This window comes from Pelobates fuscus, chromosome 2 (genome assembly GCF_036172605.1).
Source record: "Pelobates fuscus isolate aPelFus1 chromosome 2, aPelFus1.pri, whole genome shotgun sequence".
Lineage (NCBI taxonomy): Eukaryota > Metazoa > Chordata > Amphibia > Anura > Pelobatidae > Pelobates > Pelobates fuscus.
Genome location: NC_086318.1, coordinates 196,474,657 through 196,492,980, shown reverse-complemented (window position 1 = coordinate 196,492,980; position 18,324 = coordinate 196,474,657). Strand labels below are relative to the sequence as shown.

Sequence of the window (18,324 nt, the reverse complement as noted above, 5' to 3'; positions counted from 1 at the left end):
GGGGATGGGAAGTGGAGGGAGAAGGGACCTGCAGTGCCAGGAAAACGATTTGTCTTCCTGGTACTGGAGAGTCCCTTTAATGCAGAGTGTATGCCCATTCACTCTGTGACGGGAGGGAATTAGTCCATACCACAGAATGTCTTCTCACCTCAAAATGTTCTTATGCTTACTCACCCTTAGTCTCTAATTAGATTCTGGAGACCCTGGGAATATGCTAAACCACACTGTAAATCTGCTTAGTCAGTCTAAAAATCTGACCATGTACTTAAAACAGTGAACAGATCACATGCTGTTGCTGGACTGCAGCTCCCATCACAATGAACTGGATGAGGGCAGTGGGAGTTGAGGTAAAAATAAAACCCCAAAACAGACTGGTGGGAAATGTTTTATTACATAATTACAAGCATCACCAGGAACAGCCAGAAAAGGAAGCAGGTTCTGGAGTAGCTGGAAGCAGCACCAAATCCCATCCCAAGTGCTATGACAACCAATATCTAAGCAGTATCATGTTGTCATGTAAACCCACAACTGGATTTTCTCAGTGTTTGTCAGACATAAAAGATTTCCTGTCGTGCATGATGGGCAGCTTATAGAAACACCAGGCTGGTTAGAGAAGACCACTTGTTACTTGTCAAGGCTCAATTTCCACTTGGCCCCAATGAGATTTTGAGCCCTGCAGATGGACTCTCCTTAATTCTTTAGTATAATGAAAGTAGGACATTTGATGGCACTGCATCCTCAGCTAAATGTATAATGAAAGTATGGTTTGTTTTCAGAGGTGATGCTAATCTCTAGACCAAGATGTTCTCAATTCCCAGTAGTAGCAATTGAAAAAAGAAAAGTACAAATCAACTGCAATGTGTTGAGGAAGGTTGGAAAAATGTAGGGACAAGAAGTCTAGTAAATGTTATGGCTCCGTATTTGTGTCTCTCTTTCCTCATTCATCTATCAATTTCGCGCTCTCAATCTATGTTCAATGAAGCCTAAACCAGTGGAAGTTTTTTGTGTTGACTATATTATTTAAAACACTATTGATCATGAACTGTTTCCATGTACCTGTTACAGAAATAGCCTGAGTTTGGATGATATCCGGTGAGTGTTCAATCAGCATGTTGTGATGGCTTCCCTGTGTAGTAATGCTGTATTCAATTATGTTACCCTTTTGAGTGTATAAGGCCCTCGATGGGCTAAACATAATTGTTTGCACCTAATTGTTTATTTCTATAAAAAAAATATTATACTGCCTTTACCAAGTTACCTAAAATATTAGGAGATTGACTGCTTAAATGTATTTTACAGTACAGAGGATTAAATGCCAGATCTATTTCTTAATTGCAGACCATTGCTAAATTTACTGTTTCGTTTGGCCATTTTTATCATGGTTCACTAGATTATTAACAATCTCTGCACTTGAATTGCTTTGACTGTCTCCCCAGTTTCTAGATATATGTATTAATAATGGTTCCAATTAAAGCATGCATTGTCTACATTTTTATTAATGTAGAGAATGCAGTATGCATCTCATTTTACAGACAATGCTGTAAAGGCAGTATGGCTGGCTGTGTGTGTGTGTGCTCGGTATGTCATTAAACCAAAAGCATGAGTTCTGATAAAACACATTGCTGGCAAATGCTGAAAAGTTCATACATGTGTATTTGTTGTATTAATCATCCTGTCTATTGAAGTGTCCCTCCCTTTAAAATCTAAGCCCTATGTGTAACCCAGATTAAACATGGGGGGAAAAAAGCCAATCTCCCATGTATAATCTGCTCTTTCTGGTGCATTTTTTGTCTTTGAATAAAATTGTCACAAAGATTTTCATCAAAGTAGGTGTGTGTCCTCCAACAAATCCCGGGACTCTGACCGTCCCCATCAAAGCTTACTTTTGAGAATTTTTTCTTTAGGTATTGCAGAATTGCTGATATTTTTGGAGACCATTGGAAGAATTACTGCACATGTTCCTGAATGGTATCTCACATTCACATGTTAATTGCTTTCCAAGTGGGCATCAGCACACCTGTGCATGCCCAAGCAACCAATGAGCAAATGCCAGCTGGGAATGTTAGTCTGTTACATCACCGAGAACACAGAAATAAAGCTAGCTTCCTTTGATTGTGCATATTTTCTAGCATGTAAACTATTATTGGAATACTACCTTTAAGATTGTGTACCATTTACACAGGACTAAATATGTTGCCCAGAATGTTGTTTAAGTAAGCGGTAACATACAACTTGCGTGAGCCTACAGATTATCAAATCCTAGCAAGCCTTCACTTAATCAATTTATGACTCTTTTCTCAGTGTATTCAGTAATCCTATTGTTTTTTTTTTTTTATAATATACAAGTGTGATCTGATAATGAGCACTCTATTATATTGAATAATGGTAATTGTTTTTTTGTTTGTTTTTTTAGAAGGGGGGGGGGGGATTAATTGTGGTTACCAAGCGTTAAGTCAATTGTCATCCCTGATAACTTGATAAAGCACAGATCTTGGTCTCCTTTGCATACCACTGATGGAAGAAGTGTAGATCTGCGAGTTTGTGTATAGGAATTGAAACAGAGGCAGCTGGCACCCAGTATGTTGTGAAACTTCCATTCTTGTATTTGTTGTGTTGGTACCCTCAATGATACAATGATTAGATAAGAAGGAAGCAGACTGTCTTTAGCAATCTGCTTAGACTGGTGACATTATTCCTAACTGCTTGCACACAGGCCATAACCAGAGCCATGCAGAACAATCAATATGCAGTGTACCCCAAGAGTTAGCCTTTACATCTATTGTACGCTCGGATTAATAACAGACCAATTCTGATTGAAATTAATGCTTATCTCTGCTGGTAGGCTCTATAATTAGTAAATCTATGTACAGGCAAGTTATAGTCTTGGAAAAACCTAGTTGTATGCTTTCGTAGCAGCCCACCCCAGACTGTTTGGGTGTGCAGGTTTTGTGGGATCAGTTTGTTTCTGCAATTTAACCAGTTTCCTGTGAGGCTTAGACCATAGTGCGTACAGTGATGATTAATGGAATGCTGAGCAGCATGTGGCACTTAAACCTCTGCCTAATGCCAATTCTAAGTAGTTGGTAGGAAAAGCAATGAATAGGGATTTCATTACCTCTAAAGAAAAAAACACACCTGACTAGCAATGTAGACCTGGTTAATATTTAGACAGCTCGTAAATGTTTAGTGCTTGAAAGGACTGGAAAGGCAATTATGTGTCTTTAAACTATTAAAGCCCATGAATCGCCAACAGATCAACCAAACTTCAGCTTCCAGAAAAAAATCTTGTTCTGCATTTTGTTTCCTTTATAGCAATTCGTTCCTCAATAATAATGAAAATCATCATCTTATGTTCCATGGAAGTGGTATATAGTGAGATGTGAATTTCAATGCTTGGAAAATCTTAAAACAAATTAAGGAGAACTCAAATACCAGAGTTTCCACAGTGAATTGTAGTTCAGTGTGGTTACAATTTATTTTGGTCTAATTAATTGGGGTTTATCCTGTATTGGTTCCCAAGTTTAAATAAGTGAATTATTACAAGAGAAAAATACTTTGAACCTAGTAATTCTGTTCAATGTTCCATTAAATATATTTCTGAAAAAGGTTTTATATAGAATATCCCCCTAGAGAAGCAGTGTACATGCAGAAATTCTTCAGAATAGCAATATTACATTAGTATTGTAAGTTTGAATTCTAATTAATGAACTAATAAATCTGTAGATAAATGGTAAGTAGATAATCTCAACAGGGCTTAAAATTTCAGTTCTTGTGCTACTAGCAAAGTTAACTGTCGCTGCTAGATTTTCACTTGCCGATGGCTAGGGGCAAGTAGAAATGTTGAGCCCTAATCTCATTGTTGGGGGTATAGTTGCTTTTGCAGAGCAAGTCCCTGTGTTCCATATATGGTGTCCACATCTCCAGTCAAGGCCAGAATAAAGAAATTGCAATGTTTGTACAACATTAGATTTCTAAAAATGAGTGAACACTATGCGTGGAAAGTGCTGCACAATCATCCGATGCTTGTCATAGGAAAGCCATTTAATCTAATGAGCTTACCCAAGAGCTTCCATGTCACATAACAGAGTTTTAATTAGTCAGTGCAGTAGAAGTGTTTCTAGTGACTGTCTGTATGGAGGGTTAAATGTTTATTGAGATGAAGTTGTTCTTTAAGGATTACTATAGAATACCCCATTGACAATATTCAAAATCTGTCTAACTGCATATGTTTTGAAGTGGCTTACTGTGTATGAAGCTATTGTACATACTAATACCTAGGTAATGTGGCACCAGGTCTCTGAGTGATCAGTCTGCGTTTGCCATAATATAACTCCATGTTGGGTATGTAATATGGACTCTAGGTAAATATGAATCGCAGGAAGAGAGCTGAAGTATATCCTGGGTGGCCTCTATCCATCTCATCTGCAAACTAAGGTTGGCAGCAATTGCCATAACTTCTTTGGACAGCTTGTCTGCACGGTGATGTCCACTTACATTTTCACATGCCTAGTTTTCTCAAAACGGCAGCTAGTTTGGATTAGTCACATTCCTGATTCATTATCTAAAGTTTAAAACCACTTGATTAGCCTTTGAACTTGGCAGCAAACTTGCTGTTGGAGAGCAACCCTTGAAAGCGAAGAACATTTTATTATTGTCTAGAAACCGTCACTTTAAGAATGATGCCTTGCAAAACTTGGGTTTAAAGGACCACTATAGTGCCAGGAAAACATACTCGTTTTCCTGGCACTATAGTGACCTGAGGGTGCCTCCACCCTCAGGGACCCCCTCCCGCCGGGCTCTGGGGAGAGGAAAGGGGTTAAAACGTACCTTTCTCCAGCGCCGGGTGGGGAGCTCTCCTCCTCCGATCCTCCTCCTCTCCTCCCATTCGGCTGAATGCGCACACGCGGCAAGAGCTGCACGCGCATTCAGCCGGTCTCATAGGAAAGCATTATCAATCCTTTCCTATGGACGCTTGCGTGCTCTCACTGTGATTTTCACAGTGAGAATCACGCAAGCGCCTCTAGCGGCTGTCAGTGAGACAGCCACTAGAGGATTTGAGGGCTGGATTAACCCATTTATAAACATAGCAGTTTCTCTGAAACTGCTATGTTTATAAAAAAAATGGGTTAACCCTAGCTGGACCTGGCACCCAGACCACTTCATTAAGCTGAAGTGGTCTGGGTGCCTATAGTGTACCATGTACAAACGGCTACGCCCTGAAAAGGTTGGTTAAAGAATTAATGATTTCCAGTTTTTTTAATAACTCATGGGCTAGGAATACAAGATGGCTGTACCTAGATTGTTTCAACTCAATAATAATACTTAATAATTGTAACTTTTTTAAAATGTTGTGGGTTAAGGTTTAGGTTATGTGCACTCTTTGTCCCCTCTGTATGTATTTAACTTGTGTCGCTGAGCATGGCGGCAGTGGCTGTGTTGGACGATTCGTGGAATTTTTACACGTGTCTTGTTGGCAGCCTGACAAATCACTGCATGACGCTTTCTATGTATTGCAGCACCGATGTTAGTTGTTTTTTTTGTTTTGTTTTTATAGACATTTTATTACTTTCTGCAAACCTATTGATTCATCTGAGTTGGATGTATTTTAACTAACTAAACTGTGATGATTCTCAATACAATTGTGTGGCATAGTCACAGAAAACCCCCCAAACTATCCCTGATTCATGCAACTTATAAGAATGTTTTGCAAATTAAGGCCTTTGAGTACACGGAAAAATTCTGCATTTATGGACATATACAATAATGTGATGCTCCTATATGTAAAGAAATTACAGGGACACTTCTGACCTCTAAAACACTTTAACTTGCTAAAGTGTTTTATTTGTAAAGAGTGTGTTGTTTTTTTATATATTTGTATTTGACAAAAAAAAGTGCAAATTTTAATAGAAATTGGCACTTTTATAAATGAACCTTGTTAGACTCCCCTGACTGTCAGTTAGACAATTGGTCCTGTTACTTCCTTCCTCGGTGTTTAGCTCAGTTATTGCTCTAAGCAACGGCCTTGCAAAGACTTCTCAGTGCAGTAGTGCAATTTTGCTTGCATTAAATAATTATGTCCTTGTATATTTGTAATGTTGCTCAGTTTTTCATGGGTCACTTGTGGTGGTAAACGGACTAACACAATTCACAAATATTTGTAGTGTAGTGTAACATGTTGTAAATGATATGCATGAACATCAGTTAATTGTTTTTGTATATTCTTCTCTCAGGACTACTCAAAAAAGGGGAGGAGAACCCTCAGGAATTGGAAAAATAGGCCATAGAATAAAAGGAGTGTTTAAGAGTTCAACAATGGAGGGTGCTATGCTGCCTAACTATGCATTGACAGATGGAGACGATGTGGTGAGTAAAATGATGTAGATGAAGCTACCTGTTTTAACTACTTACGTGTACAGTGTTGGCACATGTGCACATTTTACCCAATTAAGGCCCTTAATATTTTTGGATAAGCTTTTCAAATGATTCAATATTTCTGGAAAAACTTATTTTGTAATATTTTTTTTTTGGAGGGGGGGGGGGGGTAGATTGATGTATTTTTTAATATGATATATTTTTGATATTTTAATATTTTGAAAAAACAATATTAAAGGGAGACTATAGCTACAAGAATATCTTCAACTTAATGTAATTGTTCTGGTGTCTATGTCCCTGAAAGTTTTTAATGTAAATACTGCCTTTTCAGAGAAAAGGCCGCGTTTAAATTGCTCTCTAGGGACACCTCCAGTGGAAGTCACTCAGTGCATGGTGCTGGAATAAAGAGGGGACCAGGGACATAAACTGCATTTTTTAACACTATAGGGTCAGGAATACATATTTGTATTTGTGACCTTATAGTGTTCATTTAAAGCGGCAGATCGGTTCTTCATTTCTTCATATCTGCTCTACTTTTCTTTAAAATATAAGTCAAAGTAGGGACTATTTTGTCTTTTGTATTTTTGCTACGCTTGACCAGCTATGACCCAGGGGAGCAGCAAAATCTTCTCTGTTTCCTGTTGTCAAAGCAATTTTCCCACAATACTCACCTTCCTCCTGCTGCTTCGTTCGGCTTTTGAACACTGATTAAACTACCGAATTTCGTTCTTACAGAATGAGAACAGTTTGTCCATTCGTGTTCGGACGCAATTCAGGACTTTTGTTCAGATCGGAATTTCATTAGAATGAAGTTCCGATCTTATTCGTGCCGCGAGTAGATTGCTCCCTAATTCTCACGGTGTTAGGGAGCTATCTACTAAAAGGCTGAAAGACCGAATTTGGTCTTTCAGCCAAATTTACTAATACTAAGTAAAGATTAATCTGCCTCTACTCGCTATACCGAGAGTAGGGGTATGTCTACTAAACAGTGAGCAGCCTGGGCTGCTCACTGTTGTAAAATTACCCCCGTTACTTTAATAAAGTGCCCCTTAGTGGGGCACCTATAAAAATAATTGAGTGGGGGGCACAAAGTGTCCCCTCCGATCTCCACTTGTGCAACAAGAGTAGGGGCCAGTAAACTAAATGGGGGACCTAGTGAGCGGCAGGTGGAGGCCCCAAGATACAATGGAGGGAGGGGGGTGTGTACTGTCCTGGCCCCCACCTATGAGCAGCAGGTGGGGGCCCTTAAGTTACAATATGCCCCCACCCATGAGTGGTAAGTCTTAAGTGACCATGGGGGGGCCTATATTACACTCCCTACCCTCTGACCCCCACCCAATAGGTCCCTACTTTGTCTTATGTTTTAAATAAAACTAGAGCAGACAGGAAGAAATGAAGAACAGATCCTGACAGAGGGAGAGAAGAGGAAGCGATTGGGGAAAGGTAAGTTTGGCATGGCAGTGTCACTTTCGCTTTAAGGTTCCCCAGGTTCATGTTGTTTTGAAGAAGGACTGTGAACAATTCCCCTGGATCAAAATGTCAGAGAATTTTTTGTACCTTATTTGTACTTGTTGCATGTAAAGTCTAGCAAAAATAAAGTGTAATATGTATGCATGTTGCATTATTTATTGCAGATTGAAGAAGGTATTATGGTATCAGAAGATGATTCCCCAGTGGAGGTTCTTACTGCAACAACACCAAACACACCACGCAATCTCTCCGCCTGGAAAATCAGTATACCATATGTGGACTTTTATGATGATACTTACCTTGAAAAGAGAGACAGAAAAGAGAGAATTCCTGTGTATTGTATAGATGTGGAGCGGAATGATAGAATAGCAGGTAGAAAATTTTGCAATTTAACTTTCATTTATGCACTCTTCTGAAATATTTAAATTATAATTGATTTGGGATTTAATTGGGCGTTAAACATTTTGAAACATTTTATTGTGCAAGATGCTTTGTAGGAAACATGATGGGTGTTAGTAGTCTGTGTACTGTGCCAAAAGTTGTTTTGAAAGTCATTGTATCCAAACCATAGGAGAGGCGCGGCCGGGCCGCCGGGCCGCCGAGCCGAGCGGCAGCCGTTCTCACCGGCTCCGGCTATAAGCTGCATAAAATGCCCACAAACCGACATAAAAACCTGCTAAACACCGACGAAAAGACATGCAGTCGGGGAGAGATACACCCAGGCACGAAGTACCGCGGCACTCATCGAGCGGGCAGCAACAACGGAGTGCGGTGAGCCCCGGAGGCCTGAGACACGCAGCAGGGGACCACAACATGCAAGGGGCAGGTGGGAATCCGGGTCCGGCCCCGCTTCCCCCCCTCCTGGCCGGGGGGGTGATCCCGGCCCAAGAGTCTGAGCTTCAGAGGCTGGATGGGGAGGCTTACCCGGTGCGGAACGCCTTACCGCATGGAGCTAAAATGGCCGACAGAGCCCCACATGTCCACACAGCCATGAGGGGCGCCCCGCGCAAATGTGACAGCAGCCCGCTGAGACACCCTGGCCCCCGAAATGGCGGACCCCGTGACTTGGCCCATCTGGGCGGCGAACTGGTCGGCATGGAGCCGGCCATGACCTTCGGATTTGGTGGTGGTCCGGAGCAAATGCCCCCAAGTCTGTGAGCCCTGTGGCGCTGGGGCGCACAGGCCCCTCGGTGGAACGGGGGCCGCGGGCCGGCGCCATGTACGAGACCGGAATCGGGTGAGGCAAGTCGAGGCTGGAGCTCCAGGGAGGCCCTGCCGGAGCTGGGGAGGTGCAGGAGGCCGGGGCCATGGCAGACTCTACAGGAGGGGGGGGGGACACCAGACAGCAGCGGTCTCTGAGTGCCCACAGCGCGGTGGAGCTTACCGCGGGCACGGACGCAAGCCTTGGGGGGCGGAGGAGGGGGGCCTGCCGAAACTGGGGATGCCTGGGGGACTCGGATGGGAACAGTTGGCACACCAAATGCACGTTTACCCCGTTCAACCTTCAACCACAACCATACTAGAGGGGAGCAAGCGGACATACCATTTAGGAGGCTGAGAAAGCCATGCTGGACGGTCTCCTCGCACCGGGCGCCATATCGCCCCATCCAGTGAAGTGACTCACGTTGCTCTGTTAAGTTAGCTCTGTATGGGCCAAACATGCCACTTCTCTTTCATGTGGGAGCCCTTGTGTAATGATTGAAGTGTTATTAGATTACAACTGTAATACAGCCGTTTACTACTGCATACTAGCTGCCCAGATAGCTCCGTTATGTATTCTTGCACAGCAGTTTTATCTACAGCATATTAAGCCTGACAACCCGCATATAAAGTGCACAACCATAATTCAGCCTCTTGGTTAATAGTTTTAAAGCTATAGTTTTTTTTTTTTTTAAGTTTTACCCGAAGCAAAAACTATTTTTGTAGAGTAACTGTACACTTACTTTACTCGCCTGCATGTTCACGTAACCACGTATAAGACTAGAGATTAAATACAGGGTTTTTTTTCTTTTCTTTTTTGCGCTATTGGTTTTCTTTACATTATTATTAAGGCATACATGTGTGTAAGCCCGCAAAGCGCGGTGATGAGCTACATAACCATGCAGCTTCACGCTCACGAGCACCTAGCGTAACATAATCCCTCTGTTCATTATGCGCAGTCTGTGCTGAAATATGTACAAATGCATTCCTGCAAAGTTTATATATGTTTATATGTACTGCCTAACCCGCCTCAGCGCAGGTGATATTCTGCATTGACCCTTTTGAACCGATACCTTACTCTGAGCTTGCATACCATGCATACAGTTTTTTGCACTATTGGTTTTCTTTAAAGTTTTATTAAGGCATATATATGTCTAAGCCCGCAAAGCGCGGTTATAAGATACATAACGATGAAGCTTCATGCTCACGAGCAGCTAGCGTAACATAATACTTCTGTACATTATACGCAGCCTGTGCTGAAATATGTACAAATGCTATCATGCAAAGTTTATATATGTTTATGCGCAGTCAGTGCTGAAATACGTGCAAATGCATTCCTGCAAAGTTTATATATGTTTATATGTACTGACTAATTCGCCTCTGCGCAGGTGATATTCTGCATTGACCTTTTTGAACCGATACCTAAGCCTCTGCGCAGGCGACTGTTTGCTTTCATAAATATCTGTCCGATAAGAGAACTCAAGACATGATACCAATAAACATATTTAAAACAAACCATAGGAGAAAGAGACATGGAGCTGAGGTGCTGAGCACTTATATCAGTCTTTAGTATGATACCACATGTAACGTGGGCAGGTTAATGTGTATGCAAGCCCTGTGTAGCATGTAGAAGAAAGCTTCCTTCTAATTGTTCGAATAGCGGCCTCCCTTCCCATCTTCTTTCTCCCGTTTTTTTCCTTATACATTATTGTTAGAGAGGCAAGGATTAGACTGTAGTATTTAGACTAAACAGTCTGCTATAATAAAGCATGCCATGATCGCGCTCTCTATTTGGACAATAGTCAAACTTTAATCTGAATTTACAGATGTAAAAATCACAAGGGGAGCCACAGAACCGAAGCTTTCAAATAATGTGTTTTAAAGTTTTCAGTTTTTAATTATAGGAATACATTTTTTAGTAGTGTAGGACGGTGGATATGATGTCACGCACATTACTTCAGAGGCAGCATTTTGAAAGATGTGCATGTCTGTAATTGCTAGTGTAGTTCCATGTGGCTGCACTTCACACTGATATAATATGAGTGATACCTTCCAGAGACTCTGCCATACAAGCTGGTGGCTGCATGTAGGATATGTCTAAAATTCTCTTGCCTGTTAGTGTTGCGTACATTTTGCGTGTGCTAGACTGAAATGTTATTTAATTGCCAGAATAAAGATGAGCAGGATACAAAGTAGCATGTCCCTCAAAGTTAAAGGGTCTCTGAGTCAGCTTTATCATACAGATCCTAGATATGTTAAATTAGTTTAATATCTTATACAGAGATTGGCAATACATTTGCAATATTAAACTTTATACGTTTTTGTTACGTATATATACGTTTTTGTTTTTTCTAGTGGGCCATGAAGCTGAACACTGGTCAGTGTGCAGAAAGTACATTGAATTTTATGTGCTGGAATCAAAGCTCACTGAATTCCATGGTATGTCTGTTTATATACTATTGTTGTTGTTATAGAAGTGTTTTGTATCGTTCAACAGTTACAATTCTCAATCAAGGGTTTGTGGAACCTAATTGCAGAATGTGTGTGTGTGTGTTAGTATGGTGCCCATATCCACCACCCCTGCACATGCTTAGAATACCTTAGAGGTCGACTGCACATGTGCAAAAGTATTGTAAAAATCAATGCATGTTTGACCCTTTGATATGTTTTCTCCAGTGTCTCATTTATATGGGACATTTTAGGACCAACCCAGAACACTGAAACATCTGCCCAAAATCCTATCAATGCTAATGGCCCTGACAGTTTTGTTACAGTTGATTAAACATATGCTAAAAAATTATTTGATTAGTAAATGCAAACTAACTTGAATAATCCTTTACATCTGTAAAGCTAGAATTGTGTTTAGAGTACGAGAAATACACCCCTTAATACTAAGTTTCTACTTGTGTACAGATTCGTCTGAAGCTGCTGGATTATACCTACACCCTTGCACTGCACAAATAGTTTTTTGTTTCTGGATCCAGTGCTCGATGCAATAGCTCCAGTGATATTTCGAATGATACAGTTTTCATTGCTCCCCTCTCACTTGACATTGTAAAACAGATGCCAGTGTCCTAGTCAGAGTTTTATCTCTCAGATTACTTAGAAGAACAGAAGTAAGACTTTCTATCCATATGGGTTGAAATTATTATTATTTTATTTTTAATATAAACTGGTGAATCCCTTAAAGCATTACTCCAACCACCAGGACTTAAAGTGATTTAAAGGAGTCATGGTAAAAGTATGTGCAGTGTTTCAGCTTCAGACACTGCATATATTGAGGTATTTTAATTGTATGCTAGGTGTTAGTTGCACCCCCAGAACATGTGACCTTGGCAGCCCAGAATTCTGTAACGAGCTGCCTAATGTCAATTCCGTGTATATTTTGTATCTGTCGTCAGCGCACCGATGACCGACATGATAATCTTCACCCTTGCAGATTACGTGCATGGACTCTGAGCTGGCAAAACCGTCCAAAGACCAGCTTTTCTTTGATAACTTTTAAGTTCAGCAGTTTTGACTTTAAATTCCTGACTTTTCAATTTAGTGAATAACCCTGTTAGACTCTGTATAACCACTAGGTGGCAGGTTGTGACCAGTGTAGGAATCATTTTTTTTTATGAAAGCTGCCTTATAAAATGCTATTCATCTAAAAATATACATATTTATTTTAAATTAAAGGTTCTTTTCCTGATGCACAACTTCCTTCAAAAAGAATAATTGGACCAAAAAATTATGAATTTCTAACATCCAAGAGAGAAGAATTTCAGGAATACTTACAGGTACGATATTTATAAATACATAGAACTTTTGATCTGGGTATTTAGGATTTTAGGTGTGTGTGTTAGCTTTAAATGAAGCATTGGCAACTAGAGTACACTAAACATTCATTCTTATTTATTCATAATGTTCAGCTTACTATCTAGCATATCTAGTAAAATGGAGAGGTCTAGTGGTCTAGCACGGGCACTGGAGCACAGATCTCTTTACCATTTTTCCTCTTTATGCACTCTATTACAGACTGAGGGAATCAAGATATATTGTAACCTATTGACACTGTCTGTGTTTAATGTAGCACTCCTAAAAAGGGAATAGATCTATGCCCATCATGGCATAGATCTCTTGGCTTGCCCAGTTGACCAGTGATAGGTGGTCTGTAACCACTGCAAAATCACACATTGTTCGGATGTATGCTCATTAGGATGTATTATCCAGTGCCTGCTCTGTATTCTCCATTCTCTTTAGTAGAACAAGAATTACTGTAGAAAGAAAACCAAATATTTTGTACAATGTATTCGGGTTTTTTTATCTTCCCAATTTTTATTTTTCCAGAATCTTTTACAACATCCAGAGCTAAGTAATAGCCAACTGTTAGCAGATTTTTTATCCCCCAACAGTTTGGAAACACAGTTTCATGACAAGATCTTACCAGACGTGAACTTTGGTATGTATTAACAATCAGTGAGGAAAGCAAATATAAAGCAAGCCTTAAGTAATTGGTCAATGTCTGCAAATTTATTACAGGATAACGGTCACCTCAAAAAAAAAATCTATAATAATCTTTTCATCACGTTTTAAATGGAAATATATACATTTTAAAATAAGGTATATGGAGAAAACACATCCCCACCTGTTAGTACATGACCGGTTCCTTCAGCCATATACATACACAGTAGGTCAGACAATGCTTGAAAACTGACCGTCTCTATGGTTCTGTGCAGGCAATAAAGACCATAGAGACTGCCAGTTTTCTAGTCCACAGTGCATGTATTTCACTAAAGGAACCTGACACATTCTGAATTTTTCACATATGCATAGTTATCCGCTAAAATTTGTTCTTTAAATATGTTCTAGTAATCCAGAGTTAAGTGACACATTTAGTATAGCGGTTCCTGAACTGGGGCGCTGCGACAGGCACAGATGGGTGCCACGGAATGTTTCATAATCATAGCACCGGGAAACATTACTACTGAACAGGGGCCTGGTTGGGGGCCGCAGTTCTCTAAGACCACGACCGGGACCATGTAATGTCTGCCAACTGGGAGGAAGTGACAGCCTGTCACTTCCTCACAGCTTTGCGCAGGGAGACCGTGCGGGAGGTAGAGGAGGCAGCTGCAGCATGAGGGCAGAGGAGCACTCCAGGAGCTGCTCCAAACTCCTTACTCACATAAACTAGCAGGAATCCTCCTGGACACATAAGGTAAGCTAGCAGGAGGGTGGCTGGAGATATTAAAAATATCACTTGTGTTTGTCAGGGTGTGCATCTGTGTATTAGAGTGTTTTTATGTCAGTATGTGTATCTGTATCATGGTGTGTGCGTGTATCAATGTTTGTGTGTGTGTCACAAACATGTATTCCTGACCCTATAGTGTTAAAACCACCATCTAGCCTCTCTGGGCCACTCATGCCTCCAGAAATAAAGCAAAATCTTACTGTATTCAAGCCAGAAGATGTGGATCTGCATGCTGTTTGCCTAAAACAAAAACAAGCAGTCTGCTGACATCATCAGAAGTGGTGGTCTGATCCAATCACAATGCTTCCCCATAGGATTGGCTGAGACTGACAAAGAGGCAGATCAGGGGCAGAGCCAGCATGATTCAAACACAGCCCTGGCCAATCAGCATCTCCTCATAGAGATGAATTGAATCAATGAATCTCTATGAGGAAAGTTCAGTGTCTGCATGCAGAGGGAGGAGATACTGGATGTTTGGATGCATTTTAGGCAGCCATGACCCAGGAAGGATCTCTAACAGCCATATTTGGGCAGTAAAGTTATCACTAGGCTGTAATGTAAACCCTGCATTTTCTCAGAAAAGACTGTGTTTACAGACAAAAGCCTGAAGGTAATGATTCTACTCACCAGAACAAATCCAATAAGCTGTAGTTGTTCTGGTGACTATAGTGTCCCTTTAACCCCTTAAGGACACATGACATGTGACATGTCATGATTCCCTTTTATTCCAGAAGTTTGGTCCTTAAGGGGTTAAGGTTGGTGTATGTGTCGGTGTCTATATGAATTTGTGTGCATGTATATCTGTGTAAGTATGTATGTGGTAGTGTATGTGCATACATCCAATTAGTCATATGCCAGCACAACATACAGACACACCCCTGCATTCAAATGCCAAAAGGAAGAACACACCCCTTCACTTAAATACTTCACACAAATATACATCCGCATTTGAAAGTGACCATTACATTCAAACACACCCCTGCAATCAAACGCAAACATTACATACAAACAAAACCCTGTATTAGAACACTAAAACTATATACAAGCACCTCTTCACAGCACCTCTACAACACTGTACATTACACTATAACGCCGGTAAATGCGGCAGCGCTGTACAGATGTACAACCTAGAAATCTTGACTTGCCTTGGAAAATAATGAAATATTAAGGGCGCCTTGAAGCTAAAAAGTTTGGAAACCACTGATTTAGTAGACAAAATGTTTAATACTCTGTCTCCAAGTATAACTTTCCGTGTGCATCTTGGGAAAGGAGTCCAGCGGGATCTTTATCAGCTCCACAAATGTTTAGTAATAGAGGGAAAGGGACAAAGGTTATGTTGCAGTAAGGTCCTCGGTACTTTTCTCCTTGCACCTAATTGCTTATAAGTGCACTAATTTGCAAATATCTAGCACATTGATGAATCCATGTCACAAAGAAGTTGTAGATGCCAAAGAGAGTATCACTTTGTAGCAGATGCCCACTGACTTATGTATGTGTATACAAAGTTTTCACCATAAATTTTATATTCTTTAAGTGGCTGGAATTAAATGTAACTAGTTATTTTAAGTATAGTGTAATACTGCAGTGTATGAGAAGTCTACCCATATTTCATTGACTATGTTTATTACTTCTAGTGATCTGAAGATTGAAAACTTGCTATGTTTGTTTTGTGAGTTAAAATCAGTTTACCTATTATTTTAATTCACAGGGAAAATGATCAAATCAGTTCCAGGAAAGCTCATTAAAGAGGTAAATTTTCCTTGTTACTTATAGTATACATAGAATATAATGTGTTAAGTTATGATATCAATTAGAATACTGGTGATCAGAACATCATTGCAGTACGATTGGGTTTTAATTATACATCGTATTGGGAACCTGGAAAATTGCAGGGGATCAACAGCAATAGCTTGAGACAGCAATAATAATAATTCACTGTATAGGTGAAGAACATCCCATAATAATATCAATTCATAAAAGTGCCAATTTCTATTAGAACCCCGCCTACTCCGGCTATCCAACAAACAACCAGAAGAGATTCTTCATACTTCCGTTAGCTGCCCTGAGCACACCTGCCTCCTCTCCTACCTCCCACCCCGCATACCTCAGACCAGTGTCCAATATGCTGCTTGCACGCTGACGCACACAGCAGGTGCACATGCACGGAGAGAGTCCTTCAGAGGTTTCTCGATGAAGCCTCTGTTTGGCTGATTCCCCATGTCAAGAACGACAGATTTTGCAAACTTTTTTAAAGGGACATTCCACTGGCCAAATACAAAATAAATAAAAATCACTGTTTAGCAGATATACCACAAATGAAAATGTGCATGCATTGAATTATGCATTTTTTTCATTGGAGTTGCATCCTAAAACAGTTTTCCAAAACTGCAGATCTCTTGTCTGCTGCCTTTGCAAGCCCTCCTCTTCTAACCCCGGACAGACTTTGTGACTTTGTGTTCAATCACAGATTTCTTAATGCAGCTTAATGAGAATTCTTTGCAAGGCAAGTGCTATGGGCAATTGTTGCCTCTTGAATTCAGTGCACATAAGCTAATCAAATTAGGAAGTAACAGAACCTGTTGTCTTCTTGAAGATCCAGGGGCTGTAACCATATAATTTATTAAAGGATCACTATAGTGTCGTCAGGAAAACAAAGCGGTTTTCCTGACACTAAAGTGCCCTGAGGGTGCCCCCACCCTCAGGGTCCCCCTCCCGTGGCGCTTAAGGGGTTAAAACTCCTTCAGCAGCTTATCTTATTCCAGCGCCGGGCTCCCTCGGCACTGGTGACCTCTCCTCCCCCGTCCAACGTCAATGCTTTCCTATGGACACTCTGCGCAATGGAGGCATAATATGCCTCCAGCGTTGCAGATGCGCCTCTAGTGGCTGTCCAGAAGACAGCCACTAGAGGCTGGCTTAACCCCAAATGTAAACAAAGCAGTTTCTCTGAAACTGCTATGTTTGCATCTGAAGGGTTAAAACCTGAGGGACCTGGCACCCAGACCACTTCATTGAGCTGAAGTGGTCTTGGTGACTATAGTGTCCCTTTAAAGTGTACATTTCTATTGAAATCTGCACTATTTCCAAAATAAAAGGACTCACTCTTCACACATAAAGCTTTTGGGTAAGTGCTTTTGGGCTTTAGAGTGTTCCCTTAAGATATACTCCCAATGAAAGATGCATGCATTTATTAATTGGGGTGTAGTTACTAAACAGTGATTTATATTTGTTTTACAATATGGGCAGTGGAGAGTTTAACATGTAGGTAGTTATTTATTTTAATTTGCTTTTTAATGTAGAAAGTGTCAGGTAGGGTTATGAGCACCAGACAGGATGACAGTGGGCTAGGTGCATTTCAATACCAGAAAGGAAAGCAAGTTGCAGAGTAGGCATATTAATCCTGCTATATAAAAAAAATAGCAGATCGGAACAGTAAAGGCACAGCTGAACCAGTCACGGTGCCTGTTTAGCAATATATTGTGTTTACAATTTAAGAACTAGTGATGGTTTATATTGAAGTGCATGGTGTCACAAACGCACCCTACTTCAAGAGTGTGTGTGACGTAGTTGTGGTGTTGAAAGGGTTAAAGTTCAATATTTGTCTACACTAGACCGGAAGTAATGATAAAATCCCCCTTAACACCACCTACACTTGAGCATAATAATATAACTACTACTATTTTAACGCTGACACCACCAAGACAATTTATAAATGGGGTGCCTTGGTCCCACAGGTAACTTACTAATAAAAACCCACCAAATGTAACTTAGCACAATATCTATGTAATTGCAAAATACGAACTAGTCTCTTCAGGTAACGTGATTCTTGACCAGTCATAGTGCATACAAGCATATAGATGACAATCAAATTATTTACGCCAACAACAGATAAAACCAAAAGGAATAAAATAACAGAAGTCTTAATCACTTACTCAGCTTTTCAAAGTAAAACTTCTGCCCCAGGGGGTCTCTGGTAAGAAAGATGGAGACTCATATAGAATTAGATTCTGGCCCCTCAAGCAATTATTAATACACCCCTCCTTATCATTGGA

At 40.5% G+C, this 18,324-nt stretch overlaps 1 protein-coding gene across 2 annotated transcripts in view; it reads left to right on the top strand.

Annotated features, from left to right (window-relative positions):
- Positions 1–18,324, top strand: part of SNX14 (sorting nexin 14) — a 68,398-nt gene that overhangs the window by 34,546 nt on the left and 15,528 nt on the right. Inside the window, exons 16-22 of one of the 2 annotated variants that reach the window (XM_063443064.1) lie at positions 1,066–1,092; positions 6,231–6,363; positions 8,007–8,214; positions 11,398–11,481; positions 12,724–12,824; positions 13,375–13,486; positions 15,984–16,024. In XM_063443064.1, the coding sequence (XP_063299134.1) occupies positions 1,066–1,092; positions 6,231–6,363; positions 8,007–8,214; positions 11,398–11,481; positions 12,724–12,824; positions 13,375–13,486; positions 15,984–16,024 (706 nt within the window). The remainder of the gene's footprint in view (positions 1–1,065; positions 1,093–6,230; positions 6,364–8,006; positions 8,215–11,397; positions 11,482–12,723; positions 12,825–13,374; positions 13,487–15,983; positions 16,025–18,324) is intronic. The other variant, XM_063443065.1, reaches the window with a different exon arrangement.